This window comes from Mustelus asterias, chromosome 17 (genome assembly GCF_964213995.1).
Source record: "Mustelus asterias chromosome 17, sMusAst1.hap1.1, whole genome shotgun sequence".
Lineage (NCBI taxonomy): Eukaryota > Metazoa > Chordata > Chondrichthyes > Carcharhiniformes > Triakidae > Mustelus > Mustelus asterias.
The window spans coordinates 5,304,499-5,321,013 of NC_135817.1; the positions used below are offsets into that span (position 1 = coordinate 5,304,499).

The 16,515-nt window shown below is 40.0% G+C and overlaps 1 protein-coding gene across 4 annotated transcripts in view; it reads left to right on the plus strand.

The window, feature by feature from the left end:
- Window positions 1-668: 668 nt before the first annotated feature.
- Window positions 669-16,515, plus strand: part of cab39l (calcium binding protein 39-like) — a 63,859-nt gene continuing 48,012 nt past the window's right edge. The window contains exons 1-4 of one of the 4 annotated variants that reach the window (XM_078232178.1): window positions 683-856; window positions 1,249-1,503; window positions 6,416-6,543; window positions 13,964-14,101. In XM_078232178.1, coding sequence (XP_078088304.1) covers window positions 13,994-14,101 — 108 coding nt within the window. In that variant the 5' untranslated portion in view covers window positions 683-856; window positions 1,249-1,503; window positions 6,416-6,543; window positions 13,964-13,993. Of the gene's footprint in view, window positions 928-1,248; window positions 1,504-6,415; window positions 6,544-13,963; window positions 14,102-16,515 lie in introns of all 4 variants that reach the window. The other 3 variants (XM_078232177.1, XM_078232179.1, XM_078232180.1) reach the window with 3 other exon arrangements.

Here is a 16,515-nt window from a genome sequence, read left to right on the forward strand (position 1 = left end):
TTGCTCCAATATTGCTGAATTTAATCTTGAGGCTCAAAGTAAAGTCGAAATATGAGACAAAGACAGAAAGATCCGAGTGTGAGCAAAGTGAAAAACTAAGCTGAAAAGTAACAAAACCCTGACCACACTCCCCTGCGAGGAGGTGATGGCCTAGTGGTATTATCATTAGGTTATTAATCCAGGAACTCAGCTAATGTTCTGAGGACCTGGGTTCAAAACCCACCATAGCAGATGGTGGAATTTGAATTCAAATAAAAAAAACCTGGAATTAAGAATCCACTGATGACCATGAAACCATTGTTGATTTATGGAAAATCTATTTGGTTCAATAATGTCCTTAAGAAAAGGAAATCTGCTGTCCTTACTGGGTCTGGCCTACATGTGACTCCAGAGCCACAGCAATGTGGTTGACTCTTAACTGCCCTCTGAACAAGGGCAACTAGAGATGGGCAAATGAATAGAAAAAGACACAGTTAAGTATGGCCTTCACCTTTCACGCTTACGCACAGATCTCGTGGGCAGTACAACCAGGCGCACGGCGTGCGTATGTCACGCCGATGCCACGCAACGTGCGCAACATTCGGTGACGCGCAAGGTGCGCAGCATTCAGCGACGTACGTTTCCCCCCACCCCTCCCGCTGACGTCAGAAGGGGGCGGTCTGAGTGCCGCTTTTGCTGCTTCACAATAGAAAGAGCCGGAAATGAGGGAGCTGCTGGCGGTGTGACTGACTATCTCGTTCTCTGTCTGCCGGTGCGCTCTCCCCCCGCCGTAGCTCAAGAGCGAGCGAAAAGTGTCGGCGGCGCGGTTGCTGCGTTGTTGTTGGAAGAAGAGGGGGAAAAAAAAAGCAGTAAGCAGGTCGGTGTCCGGGGTGAAACGAGTTTTATTTCCAAAGAGTGGCGGTTGGGCCCTTTGCCTGCCATCAGTGGGTAAGGCCAGTGCGCATGCTCGCCGACTACCTGTCAATCAGCGGCAGCCAGAGGAGTTTGTGCAATGTTGCTGCTTCAGTGCTGCATCCAGGTCCCCCAGACCCCTTCCACTGCATTGATTTTGGGCTGGAGTTACTGCAAATGTGCTACAACTACGCAGAAAACCGCTCATTGTCTCGCAACTTCTGCCTATTTACAGTATAATTTAATGATTTGAATCAAAATATATGGCGCATTTTTAAAGAACAAAATCTAGCCTTTGACATGATCAGCTAGCTGCTTTCAAGTTCAGTTATTTCACTGGATGTCTCTTTATGGCAGGATTTATTTTAAAAATTGAATGCTCGTCTTCAAGCTGCTAGAAAGGCGAAGGACTTGAATGTGAAGCCCGGACGGTGGTTATCTGAGGCCAGCATTAAGCTTGCTGAACGTCAGCTCTCGGGTGCTCGTTGAAGTGCTATTTAAAAGCAACAAATCTGAACGATAGTTCCTTCCACCTTTTGCAGTGCTCCAGTCGTCCTCTATAAACAGGCTGCCAAATTTCAGAGTCTGTCTTATATCCACGGAGGAACAAAAGTATGCAAATACTTTCCCAATGTAGTGAGATATTATTGATTTTTGCTTCCTTTGGATTGGCTCTCCGTAACATTCAGTTTAGATTCTCCTGGAATTTGAAATGTTTTCAGTTTTTAATAGTCACTGACAATTAACCATTTTTATGGTGCACTTCGGAGAGTAATGGATAGTTACAAGTGAATTATAAAATGGTAATCAGGTCAAGGAATTCAGATAATCAGCAAAGTTTATTCAGTTTAGGAACATTGTTCTAAATGCAGAGATTAATAATACCTTAACGTGCACTTTAGAGGGTTTGATTATTATCACAGTCGAATGAGTAGGTCTGTTTAATATTGATGTTTTTGGTTTCCTGTTGGAAGATAAACAGTGCGGAAGTTGGAGGATTAAAACATTTTTCCAGTTTCATGACTTGTTGTGCCTAGCTGTTGTATTTGTTTAGATCTGCAGATTGCTAATTTTTTTGCAAGCATATAACTTGTTCATAAAATATCTGAACATTACAAGCAACTCAAAATGGCCATCACAGTGCAGTGATTCTCAAGTTTTCTGCATAGATCATGCAGCACTCTGAAGTGCTTCAACACAATTAATGTAATATTCTATGCATATATTCAATGTGAGTCATAGAGCCAAGGGGGTCTATACCATGCTAATGTAAACCAGTGCTAAAGCTTTTTCCTATTGGTACTGTTGTCACCACCCTTTACTTAACATATAAACAAAAGTTGACTTGACACCACGACAGGAGAGACTGCTGTCATTAGTAGCTCTGACATCAAGCATTTGAAACAAGCAGCAACCCGAAGAGGGGAGAATGCATGTTTCTTTAAAAAAAATTGTACAGAAAGGGAGAGAGCCAGAGAATGCATTTAGAGATTTAAAACAATGTGGTACAAATATTTTATCTGGTTGAGGTTTGAAGCATCTTTCAATACATGAGATATGAGCACAGTGCACAATGTATACGATGTGTGTATTTTTTAATAAATTCGATGTGGAGATGCATTTGAAAATTCTCTTTTTAGAAAATCCTTCTGTAAACTGTTGCTTTGCTAATTCACAAAGTGTCAATTGACCATGTATATGTACATACTACCAAAATGAATTTTGCTTCTGTTGTTATAATCTGCAATTAGTGTGAAGCTAAGCATCATAAAAATTCAAAATATCCCAACACCTTTTTTTATCTCGTCATTTGGACCAGACAATTACAGCAGTGAGGGGAAAGTCCTAGGCCTGTGCCAGGAAGTGTGTGACAGCAGGCAAAGGTTGTCTTTCCCTGTTCCAGCTGGTGCCTCCCAATAGCAGTACAGCTAAAAGTTTCAAGTTGAGAATTGGCAGTGTACTGAATCTGCTGTTATGAATACATTGTTTCAAGCCTTACACCAGAGACTTCAGCACATAATCTAGGCTGGGACTTCAGTGCAATACCGAGGGAATGCTGCACTGTTACTGGTCCCGTTTATTGTTGTTACATACTAGGCTGTCATATATAAATCCTGAATGTTGGTGCACTCCTTTTACTGCTCTTGAAATTTTATGGATCTAGTTGTTATGTATGACAGTTGCTGCAGCTAGTTGTACATCAACCCTGTGGCAGCACATGAAGCAGGAGATGAGGTGGCGACATGTTTGTGTTCTTTCGGAGCAAGAAGTTGAGTGTGAGGTTGGCATACAAAGCAATTCACAAAAGATGGAAATTAAATACAATAGAATAGCAAGCTTGAAAAAATAAATTACAAAACTCAATTGACCCAAGTCCATTCCTCCCAAAATGGCACCTACTCATACATAGAACATTACACAAAATGGGCAATTTGGCACATCAAACATGCACACCAGTTTTCTTTTCAATCTAATCCCACTCTCTTCATTCACCCTATTCTTAATATTCTTTTGCATGCAACTATCTAAGATTTCCTTTACTTACTTTCAATAGTGCTTTGTGATGCAGAATTCTGAAGCCATCCACTATATGAAGACTATCCTATTTCTACTTCTCTTTAATTATTCTAATTCAATTCTAAAACGTTTAGACAGAACCTCCAAGAGCATCTACTTCCACATGGATTTGTGGAGCAGTGGCTATTTGAATTTAATTTGCTGTCAGAAAAGCTGGTTTTCCATAAAGATAAACATATACAAGTACTCTCCATTGCCTTCCTATCTTTGTTTAATCTATCCCTCATATAAACTTAAGAGATCCATATTCATGGGGATCTTTGATCACTACCTTTATGTCTTGCAACCTGACCAGAAAGAAATACATTCCCCTAAGCCACTTGCAATGTAATTTCCCAATTCCAAACTGCCTGGCCTTTGTTCATTGCAATACTGCAGCTCTTGATCCATTTAATCACCCTCCGTTTTGTCTTTGTGCTCAGTCCCTCCTTCCTCCCATCCTGGTTATTTCCCTTTTATCACCTCTTTTTCATTTCTTCAAGGTCAAGGGACACAGAATTGGACAACAAGCAACTGGTTAAGTCAGCCCTCACCACATCTGACTGGACCATATTGAGGGCTGTTAGACCCCTCACTCTCTATCCAATACACTCCTTGCACCATGATCTTTATGAAAAGATGAAATAATCCCAGCTTCTCTTTAAACCCCTCTTCCTCTGTGCCCTCTAACCTTGTGCCCAACAGGTAAAGGGGTTGATAGATTTGTTATTAGGTTAAGCTCCCTCTGGCCCTCTGCCTGAATACCTGGAATTCTCTCCTTGAACACCTCTTCTTGTCCTTTTTAAGATTAAAAAATAACTCTGACCAAGTTTTTGGTCAAAAAATACTTTTGAAGTGTAATCATTTGTGACATAGAAAAGTACAGAAACCATTTTTGCACATCAAATCCCACATGCAGCAATGAGATAAATACCCAAATAATATATATATTTTTAGGAGGTATAAATGTTGCCTGGGACACCAAGAACAGCCTCCTCTTTAAATTGTGCCAAGTGTACTTTAATATCAATATGATGGTCAGACTGAGCCTCAAGTCTCATCCAAAGCTTGTTACCTCTGCTACTGGACAGGAGTGTCAGCTTAAATTATGTGCTGAAATGTGGAATTTAAACTCCTGCCTGTTGTTTCACAGGCCAGGGCTAACATAGATTGGATTTAGCATTTATATTTTGCAGTCAATGTATTCTTGGTTCTGGGTAAGTTGATGAAGTATCTAAGAGGTCTGACATACCCCAAAGCTCTTTGTAAATGACTCTGTTTGATATCCTGAAGTTATTGTCTGTGATGTCAGCCATATGTAAGATTAAGGCAAAATACTGCGGCTGCTTGAATCTGGAATAAAAACAGAAAATGCTGGAAAATCTCAGCAGGTCTGACAACATCTGTGGAGAGAGGATAGAGCCAACATTTTGATCATCCTGACTCGAAACGTTGGCTCTGTTCTCTACAGATGCTGCCATACCTGCTGAGATTTTCCAGCATTTTCTGTTCCTGTTTCATTCATAGAATCCCTACAGTGCAGAAGGTCATTTGGCCCATCTAGCCTGCACTGACACTAACCCCACGTATTTATCCTTCTAGTCCTCTTGACACTAAGGGGACAATTTACCATGGTCAATCAACCTAACCCACACATCTTTGGAATGTGGGAGGAAACTGGCGCACCCGGAGGAAACCTACGCATACACGGGAAGAACATGCAAAGTCCACATAGTTACCCAAGGCCAGAATTGAACGTGAGGCAGCAGTGCTAACCACTGTGCCACCATGCCGCCCCAGTGAAATAATAAGGTTACATTGATTTTGGAATGATTCCAGAGTGCAGGTATTACCTGACAACCAGGGTATAAGGACATTTTTGTACAGCAACAGGCTGAGTGGCAGTACAATTGGGGAGTAAAGAGAGACTTTCATTTATATAGTGCCTCTCATGACCTTTGGATTCTCTTATGTGCTTTTATACATGAAGTACTTTTGAAGTGCAATCACTGTTGTAGAAAATGCGGCAGCCAAACTGCATGGAGCAAGCTCCCACAAAGCTGTGATAATGACTAGATAATAGGTTTTGTCATGTTGATTTAGGAATAAATCGTGACCATAGATCAGGGATAACGCCACTACTCTTGGATTTTTTTACATCAACTTGGGGGGGAAGGTGGCACACAATTTTACATCTCATCTGCAAGACAGCACTGGTGAAAATGCAGCACTCCCTCAGTACTACTCAGCCTTAATATTTGTGCTGAGTTTGTGGATTGGGACTTGAACCCAGAGACAAGAGAGCGACCCACTGAGCCACAGCTGACACTTGTGTGCTAATGCTGAGGCAGAACTTGTTGCTATCCAGCTTGCTATTAAGTGAAATAACCTGTGCTGAATGTGCTTTGACTAGATGCTAGTCAATGTAGTTTTTGTGAAATGATTGTACAGTCACAATGTTGTCGCTTGCTACACTCGGAACTTGATACTTTGTTTTTAGCATGGGGAGAAAAAATTGTTCCTATCTTTCAACACAAAGTCCTTTTGCCCTTCTCTAAGGTTCTATATTAGTAACCTTTTAAAGCAACTCCAGTCAGCTGATAACATTTTTTAGTTCTGTGTATTTAGGATGGTTTAGATTTGCAAATGTGTTCAATGATTGTAACAGTGTAGCTTAAGCTTTTTGCATTAAGATATCTCATTTCCCGTTACAGAGCAGTAATATGATCATCTTGATCAAGCTAAATATTTACATGCTTGCTATTAATATATGCAGGCTTTAACACATGAAGTTTCAGAAAGAATCATATGAGTGATGTCCAACACCATGTATATAATTAATTGAAGTGTTGAAATTGGTTTATAAGCACATGTAGTTTAGATTTCAGCAAAGAACAGTCTGTTTGTACTGAATAAATCAGTTCTGTTTTTAGCTCGACTGTTTAGGTCAGAATTATTTTTATTTTAGGTGAAGTACAGAAGCTTGGAAGTCTTGCTGAACTAAAAGGCTGTTGACAGATCTTGGTTGCTGAGGATTTCTTGCTGAAAATACATATTTTGTTTCTTTGCGTGCCTTACCTACAGTCTACCAAAGAGGTAAGAGACTGACATCTTTTTGAAGTGTTAAACTTATTACATTTTCTACATTTTGCATGGTGTTTCAATGTTAGTGTTCTCACTTCTTCAAAAGCCACATTTCTGCTGAGGTTTGTTTTATGAAAGGGCCTACATTCTAGTTTTCCTATGTATTAGTGATGATGCAATGGGAGTCTTTCTAGAACTTATTTTCTCTGTTCCTTGGCCTTCATATCTCTCTCCCCCACCCAAATACAAAGGTTAATTCTTTGCCAAAGAAGACAAGCAAAGAACTTGAATCCAGGCCTCTGCCAGTATCACTCCATGAAGATGTGTCCAAGAACGGTACAGGGTTTAGTTGGGTTCCACTTGTTCCTTGCTTTATGAAGAAGCACTTTTTCCTTCTAGGTTAAGTTAGGAAGCAAGCTGTGGACAGTTATTGCAGGTCAAAATATTGCTATGCAGTTGCTTAAGTGTGTCAGAGTACAAACTACTTGAACTACAGAGTTTATGCTTTCTAAAATATTTTTCTTATTAAGGATCAGAATCATAGTCCAATTTGCTGTTTTATCACAATGATTCTATTTAATGCAGTAGCAAATGCCACTCCTGTGAGCAACTAACTTTTTTGTAAAATTGGACTATAAATTGCAACTTTCAATCTTAAGACGACTAATATTCTGAAGCTAAGTGTTGTGGCGTAGTCATAGTGGTCAGTGTCTTTGCCTGTGAACCAGCAGCTCTGGGTTGAAGTCTCACTCCAGGACTTGATGGCCAAAGAAGATATGTTCTTGACGTGGCCAAACAGGTTGAGTATCAACTTGTAAATCCTTCCACATATTTCAGTGACAGGCGATAAGAGCAGGAGAGACTCCTGGTCAGCCATCTCAGAAGGCAATGGCAAACCACTGCACTATCTTGCCAAACTTAACCCCACACCAGCATGGAAGCCCATAGTTGCCAAAACACCCTTTTAGGGCATAGTGTATAGATTCTGAAGTTGTTTGTTGATTTATACCGGTGATGATTTTATTTATTAAACAATAACTGAACCTGTTGGATTTATCTAAATTACCAAATAAATGCAAACACATTCAAATCCAGTTAGTCATTAATAAGCCTAAGGGGACAATTGGTATTAGTACACTATTGTGATCATTTCAGTGCTATCTAGGTAGAGCACTATGAAGGTCTTTTATTGCATCAGTAATCCCTGAGTGATCTAAATCCTAATCAGTTAAATAAAATACAATTGAGATGGAAGGGCAGGCGATGTATTGCAGCTGCAGCATGTGGTGCTAAGTGGACACCAGTATGATTCACAGCAATTACATCTGCACTGAATGTTTGCAACACAAGTAACTTAGTTTCAGAGCTGAGATCTGAGTTTATGATACGCTGATGCATCAGGGAGGGAGAAAGTTAAGTTGAAGTTAAATTTCATAACTGATAATTTGGGGTCGGCATCAGAAAAATGACCATGGAACTTACTGGATTCCTGTAATATTTTTCACTCGCCTCTTCCTCAAACTCGGACCGAAATATCATGTCAGTGCAGACTATCTTAATTTGGCAATGAAGAATATCCAATTGGATGAGATACTGCAGCATATTTGATACTCGTGGAAGTGTACATTTTTTTGAAATTTAAATTGCTCCTTGTTGCAATTTCTAATGTTTCAATGGTTTTCATATTGTTCTACTTTGTAATCGGAGACGGTTGATTGGATTTTAAGAGTGGATATGGCTGTTGATGAAATAATTTAAGATTTCCCACATTGGATGTTGGGCAAATGAGCTACACAGTTTGTCAATGACATTTGTACTTCATTTAAAAGATCCCCTACCTTTAGATGCATGGAGTTTATAAAATGTGCTTAAGATTTTTGTTTTAGGCACATTAGTCAATTTCTTGTCCTTGTGTTAAACTGCAGAATGGAACATGCTTCCAACTTTGGTGCCTCTTGTTAATCTCAAAATATTCTTGTCAAACCAATTACAGCGATACAGAGCATAGCACCTCTGTTCTGCTCCAACAGTCTGTTTTAACCTATGCCTTACGAGACCTTACCTTCCTGAAGGTGGTGTACACAGATTTACCCATTTTATACTCGGCCAACTGGAGGTGTTATGAATGTGAGGTTTTATAAGATGGTTATGCTGTCTCTTTTAATTCAAGGTAAAATGGTGTTAAACAAAGGAAATGTGAACTCTTGCTAGTTCTGTCTGCCAGTGAGCCTGTGTGGCCTGGTTACCTTGAGAACAAGAGACCCAGGTCAGGTGCAATTGAAGTGTACGTGTTAGGTATAAAACCTGAAAACAAAGGACAGAGCAGCTGATTTTGCCAAGGGTAGACTTGCAGACTCTCGGGCAGTCTGATTTTAAAAAAACCCTGGGCAGGGAGTAAGAGGGTCCCAGAGAGAGAGACAGGGATGGCAGTTGCTGCGGTCAGCAGAGAATAAAGGCTGTTTCTTTGTTAGCTACCAGACAGAATGCGGATGGGAAGACAATCTCTAGTCAAAGCAATAACATTCTTGGAAATTTAAGGACACTGGAAAATTCATCCTGATGATGCCAGGGGAAGGAGTCATGGAATGTGCCATGGTGCTGCAAGTTTGTTTAGGATTTCTCAGACTGAGGGAGAGGACCTTTGTTCTCAGGACATTCTTGTCACCCAGTGAAACGGGGAGAAGTGAGTTCAGTGGAAGCTGGGAGTAATTTTGGATTGGTTCCTGTACAGACTGGACAGAGTGTTCTGTAACGCATAAAAGCGGTGTGGGGTTTTGAAGTGTTTTAAAACACTAATCAGGGATGCCTTCTGTGGTTTTTGTTATTAGTTACCTACTAAGTAATGTTTAGTCAAGGTTGATTTTAGCTTGTTTGTTACTGTCAAAGTTTTGCGTGAAATCTTCTCGTGATCTTTTGAGTGGTCACTGGGAATACAAATCTCTCTTTTGAAAAACAAGTTATTGGTCACTTTATAGATCGTTACAAGACAATCAACCAAAGATGAACAAAACATGATGCTCATCAAATTTCAGAAATAAGAACATTTTTGTATTTTAGTGCACACTTCTTGGTTTTCCCTACTTTAGTATTTTCTCCCTCCATCTATTATACACTGCCCTCCAAATGAAGGGAAAGGTAAGTTGGTCTCAATAGCGTTCTGTAGTGAGTTACTAAGTGAAGAGTAAGGATGGACTCACTCGTATCTTCTGCCATGAAAAATTCTCCTCCTCCCTACAAAGAAATTGCACTACCTCTGTTCTGCATCTCAATGTTCCAGCCCAGGCCAAAATCAGGACTTGGCTGTGAGGGAAATTACAGGCACAAATCTATTAAATTGTTTTTTTTCGAAATGACTATTACTTTGCCAATAATGCTGAGCCGTATGTGGTTACAGATTAATATTTTGTATAAACTTGCCCAACTTTTGTCACCCTACTTCTCTGGCTTCCCTTTATTGAAAGATACTTTGTTTTATAACAGCAACAAATTGCATTTATATAGCACCTCGAACATAAAACATCCCAGGGCACTCCATAAGGACGTTATCAAACAAAAGCTGATGCCGAGCCAAGTGAGATATTGAGGCAGGTGTGGTGGTAGGTTTTATGCGAGTAGATGATTTTCACAGTAACTTCTTTGCAGTGTTAATATAAGTCTATTTGTGAAATTAATAAATAAACTTAAACTAATGGAACACCTAAAAAAGATGTGGAGTTTAGAGGGGAAATTCTACAATATGGGCCTTGGCAGCTACAGGCATGTTACCCGATGGTGGGACAACTGAAATCTGGAAGTGCATAGATATCTGAAATAGTTATGGGACTGGAAGTGATTACCAAGATTGGGTGGACTGAGAATTTGAAAGGATTTGAAAACAAGCATGCGAATTTTAAAATCAAATTACTGCGGATCCTGGAATCTGAAACAGAAACAAAATGCTGGAAAATCTCAGCATTTGACAGCATCTGTGGAGAGAAAGCAGATCGAACATTTCAAGCCTGGATTCAGACTCCATATTAGCTCTGTTCTTTCTCCACAAATGCTGGTAGACCTGCTGAGATTTTTCAGCATTTTCTGATGTAAATTTTAAAATCTAGGCATTCCTTAACTGGGAACCAATGTATCTCAGGCAGCATAGGAGTGACAGGAAATAGGACTTGGTGCAACTTGGGGCATGCGTAGCAGAGCTTTGGATGACATCAAGTGTACAGAAGATAGCACGCATAAGGTTGGATAAGTATGTTGGAATAGTTAAGTCTAGAAGTAAAAATGGCATGGATAAGGGTTCAGCAGCAGGTGAACTGAGGCAGGAGTGGAGTTGGGCAACACTGCAAATGTAGAAATAGATGGCCCGAATGTTTGTGGGTTTATGGTCGCAAGCTAATCTTGGGATCAAGTATGACTCCAAGCTTCCAAGCAGCCATGTTCAGCCTCTGACAATTGTCAGGGCGAGGGATGAAGCTGGTAAGTAGGGAAGAGAATTAATGACGGGAACTGAAGACCTTGGCTTTGATCTTATTTAGTTGGAAGAAATTTCTCATCCAGTTTCATCCAATAATTTAAAGACAGTGAGGCGGGGTCAAGCGAGGTGGTGATGAAGTAGAACTGGATGTCATCAATGTACATATTTGATGTTGTTGCTGAGGGCCATTATGTAGATGAGAAATAGAAGGGGATCAATGAGGGCAAATCAGTGGTAACGGGATTCTCTGGCAATGATTCAACAAATAAGAATGGAGCTGCTAAAGGATAGTTCCACACAGTTGCATGACAGAGAAACAGTGTTGAAGTAGGATGGCACCATCAGCTATGTCAAAGGCTGCTAATAGGTTGAGAAGAATGAGGAGGATTAATTGGTTATGGTCACAAAAAATGGCATTTGTGACCTTCAAGTGCTTTCCAGCTTGTAAACATGATTGAAGGAATTGAAACGTGACATCAAACCCAAGGACTGAGGAACTACACAGATGCTTTCGAGTATTTTCTCTTTGTTTCACATTCCAGCATCTGCAGTAATTTGCTTTTATCTGAGGAAAGGGAGGATGGAGATGGGGAAGTAGTTTGTAAGGACAGAAGATCAAGGTTTTTTTCTTTGAGAAATGGGGTGAAATGGAATTGGAGGACAGTACCCGAGGAGGGAAAGAACCGTTTATAATATCAGCTAACATGGGACATGGAAGGGAAAAGGGATGGTCAAAATCTTAGGCTAAATAAGATTGAGGGCAAGTGGTGTTTATAATGGACAGGAAGGGTTTAGAGAAAGCAAAGGAGAATCTTTGCCATTCACCTGAGGGGGCAGAAGCTGATTTAATTTGATTTATATTATCACATGTATTAGCATACAGTGAAAAGCATTGTTTCTTGCACGCTATACAGACAAAGCATACCATTCATAGAGAAGGAAATGAGAGAGTGCAGAATGTAGTGTTACAGTCATAGCTAGGGTGTAGAGAAAGATCAACTTTTAATGCACGATAGGTCCATTCAAAAGTTTGATTGCAGCAGGGAAGAAGCTGTTCTTGAGTCGTTTGATCTCAGACTTTTGTATCTTTTTCCCGATGGAAGAAGGTGGAGAGAGAATGTCTGGGGTGTGTGGTGTTCTTAATTATGCTGGCTGCTTTGCTGAGACGGTGGGAAGTGTAGACCGAGTCAATGGATGGGAGGCTGGTTTGCATGATGGATTGGGCTACATTCATGACCTTTTGTAGTTTCTTGCAGTCTTGGGCAGGACAGGAGGCATACCAAGCTGTGATACAACCGGAAAGAATGCTTTCTATGGTGCATCTGTAAAAGTTGGTGAGAGATATAGCTGACATGCCAAACTATAGGTATAGGAGTTTTTTAAAAACTCATCTGAAAGACAGCATCTCTGTCCGTGCAGTATTCCCTCAGAACAGCACTGGAGTGACACCTTGAATTTTATGTTCAAGTCCTGGAACCTTAACCTACAGCCTTCTGAGTCAGAAGTGAGTGTGCTACCAAATGAGCTATGGTGCACATGGGAGAAAGCAGCTTGCATTCTGATAGGCTCAAGCTATCAATTGAATTATGTAATAGTTAAAAAGTGTAACACGGAAGGAGATCACTCGACCTGTCACTCCAGTGCTGCCTCTTTGAAAGGCAACTGTGCTTGATGTCACATCCTTGCTTTTTATCAGTAAGCCTGTTAGGTTCCACATTCTCTGGTACCTGTGCAATTCCTTCTAAAATAATTTATGCAAGTAACTTCTACCATCTTTTCAGATCTTGAAAACTGACTGCGAAAGATCTCCATTCCACCCAGCAACCCCCCCCTCTCCTGCTCTCTCTTTTTCCCCTTCCCCTTGTTGCCTTCAGCTAAACCCTTCTGTTGTGTGCCTATGGTTCCAAATCTCCAAGGCAAACTGTGCTTATGTTTTGTGTGCTTAACTTGCGTTGAGACTTTGCTGTTCTGGATGGTCCTTCATTCCAGATAGTGGATCGAGTGCAGTGGGTCCCCAATTATTCACTTTGCAATCCAATATTTTTAAGACTGCCTGGACCAGATACTCAGTCCATCCCTTGAAGTACCATCCAACATTGGTGAAGACATGTTGAGTTGCTGTGAACATCTTTGCATCACTCTTTTGAGAGTTGGGTTCGATGATGAACTCTGCCTCTCTCCTACAAATATTTGAGCTCGAGTAAAGCCTGGTTAAAGATTTAGATTTTAGTTAAATACTTGAATAGCTTTCTCTACCTTCATGAGGGCCATAGCCTTGGGAAGAGTGATTTTAAAAGAATTGCAAGTTCAAGGAGCCTTAGACATTCTGCAATCTGGAATAAAGCTGCAACGTGCCCTACACATTGCTCATGAGAACCAAATCACAGCTGTTCTTTTCTGATTGTTACACTAGTCTCCAAACTAAAGATTATACATGTTGCAACAGCTTGAAAAAAATATTAAAAATCGCACTTCATTTCTGAATAGCTTAGAGTCCTAATAGCCACTTATAGATAGAAGCCACAGTTATGCTCTGAAGGTATGCAGGATTCAAGTGGAACTCTCTTCCGCCTCAAAAGGGCAGCTGCAATTCAAGTTGGTAATTCTCCCTCTTTCCTCAACCCCTCCTCACAAAGTGGGCTCAACCCTTGTATTGGCATATTTCTGGTAGTTTCCGCATACTTTTATAACTTCTATGATTGTGGGATGGATGTTATCAATTACCCAACTAATTTGTTTGGAGACACTACTCTGGTAGTAAATATTGCACAAATATTACACACAACTTAGCTTGGTGTTGAAGAGGGGCAAATACATAATATGCCAGATGTGCCAAATAATTTGACACTTGTGCTGAGAGTTCATGACCTTAATCCCTATCTGAATTTTATGGTAACCACTGATTATAAAATTTTTGTTTAAAAATTTGGCTCTGATTTATTTATTTATTTTCCATTTGTTTGTTTACAGGTAAATCAGGGTGAAATAAATCGAACAAAAATGCCGCTGTTCAAGTCGCACAAAAGTCCAGCAGACATTGTCAAAAATCTCAAAGAGAACATGGCGATGCTGGAAAAGCAGGACATTTCAGACAAAAAGGCTGAAAAGGTATCTAATAGTGCTTGAAAAGGTGTTGTCATGTGGGAGTAATCTTGTTCAACGCATGAGTGAAAAAAGCAGTTGTGTAGTTGAAAGCTGACAAAAGAAATTTTCCAGTATCTTTGTCATGTCATAATCAAAGTGCCAATGTTCTTCAATTGAATAATTAATTATGCTTTTATATCAGCTTTTAAAATATCTTGTTTGGCTTTTATGGGAGGAAATAACTTGCATTATTTCCTGCATTTCAGCTGATGAGACATGAAAGCAAACAAGGCAGCCATTCTGCGCACAACAAGGTGATAAATGACCAGTTATTCTGTTTGGGTGGTGTTCGCTTAGGTATATCTGGTATATAAGACAAACTCCCCTCTTCGAGTAGTGCCACAGGATCTTCAGCTGAACAAGCACATTTCAGTTTAAAGACCTATTTCAGAGGTTGAATCTCTGACAACACAACAGTCCCCCAGTGCTGCACAGATTAGGTGCTCAGTTCCTGAAGTAGGGCTGAAAAACATTACTTTGAGTGGCAGGTGAGAATTCTACTACCGATGGTAGTAGAATTCTCACCTGCCATGGTTGTTGAGATGCAAATACTTGGATGTTCTCCAAGGCGCAAGAAAAAAATGCCAGTGTTTTGAAATTCAGCTGTATGAATACTTGGTAACAGTTTTAATGAAGTATTAATGCATTTATTTAAGTGGGCTAATATCTCAAGTTAAAATAGTAGAACAAAATAGTACATTAGCACATGTTGAGAATTTGTGTGCTTAACGCCTTGCAATGTGCAGTCAAGAGACTGGATGTGAACTGGACTTTGAAAACATGAATGTGTGATAGATTGGAACTGTTTTACCATAATTTATTAGTTTGGTGCCAACTGTGTTTTGTTGCTGACATCTATGTGGTCAGTTCACTTTTTAAATAAAGGTTTTATCTTCATAGGCAGAATGGGATTCAGGACTGCTGATTTGCAAAATGCTTCTCTTGTAATTTCATTTCTTCAGTTACTAATGTGGAACAGAGCATGTTACTGAATGTATCAAATAGTGTTGTATATTTAAGAATGTCACTCGCTCGCCGCTCCAAAAGAGAAACAGCCTGTCCACTTAATACTGAAGTGCTCCCATGCAAAATACAAGCTCGCAGAGCGAGATATATTGCTTTTAGTGGGTATTAATCTTTGCAGTCTCTTTAAGTTGGTGAACATATTTGGTATCAATTGTTAACTGCACTTTGACCTCCATCACTAAAATATTGCATACTTATTTCAATGCTCAACATGGTATTGTGCACATTATTTTTAAATTTTAGAGTGTGTGGAACATTATTGAATGATTTTACCTGTGCGCAAGTTTGTAAGCTTTCAGGGAAGCTACAAATACAAGACTGTGATGTAAATAAACCTACTTGAAAGCAAGGCCCAGTGGGTACCATCATTGTTTTGTCTATGTCAGCTTGGCACAATTGATAGCACTTTGTCACTTTAATCAAAAGATAGCAGGTTCAAGCCACATTCCAGTAGTTTCAACCTCTGTTTCCCACCCTGGAGAGAAAATCCAGCCCTTCATCTTTACATCCCATTATTGTTATTAAAAATAGATTGTCAAGGTATCTCGGCAGTTATCGCTTTCTTTCAAATCCCTAGAGTACATTTGTATCAAGTGTTTTTCAAATTCTTCTCCGAGATTTCACTGAGCGTTGAGTCTGCTATGCTGTCAAGTGGATTTTCCCACAAATTAGTATATCTGTTAATAGGAAAGAGAATAGGTTTACTCCATTCATTTTATTTGACATTAGCTTTTTTTATATGTTGAAACGTACAAGATCCTGAAAGGACTTGACGGGTTGGATGCTAAGAGGATGTTTCCCTTTGTGTGAGAGAGACTGGAGCTGCAGATTTCTTGACTAACAAGGGAGTCAAAAGGGTATAAGGGGTAAGCAGGAAAATTGAGTTGAGGCCAAAATCAGATGGGCCATGATCTTATCAAGTGGTGGAGTGGGCTGAAGGGTTGAATGGCCTATTCCTGCTCCTCATTTGTTTGTATGCATATCCAGCGGTTTCTGGGCTAACACTGGCAGGAGGTATTACATGCCAGGTGGCGCCTTTCCTGAACTCCCACTCTGGTTGTTAAAGAACCCATTCAAAGAGCAGCAAAATCTCATTGTGTCCTAACCAATAATCAACCTTTTAACCGATTTAACCAGAATCTCATTACTGTTTGTGGGATCTTGAGTGCTCACATTGCAGCACTGCATTATAACTTATTGTGTAAGGTGTGCCTGGGAAATTTGAGATGCACTGAAATGCTATAAAAATTGTTATTTGTAAAGGATAGTAGAAAGTTCTGTCTTGCTATTCCCTCGAGGTTGTGTTAGCAAAAGAGTGTTTAAAGTAGGTGGATATGATAAATTGGCGCAAA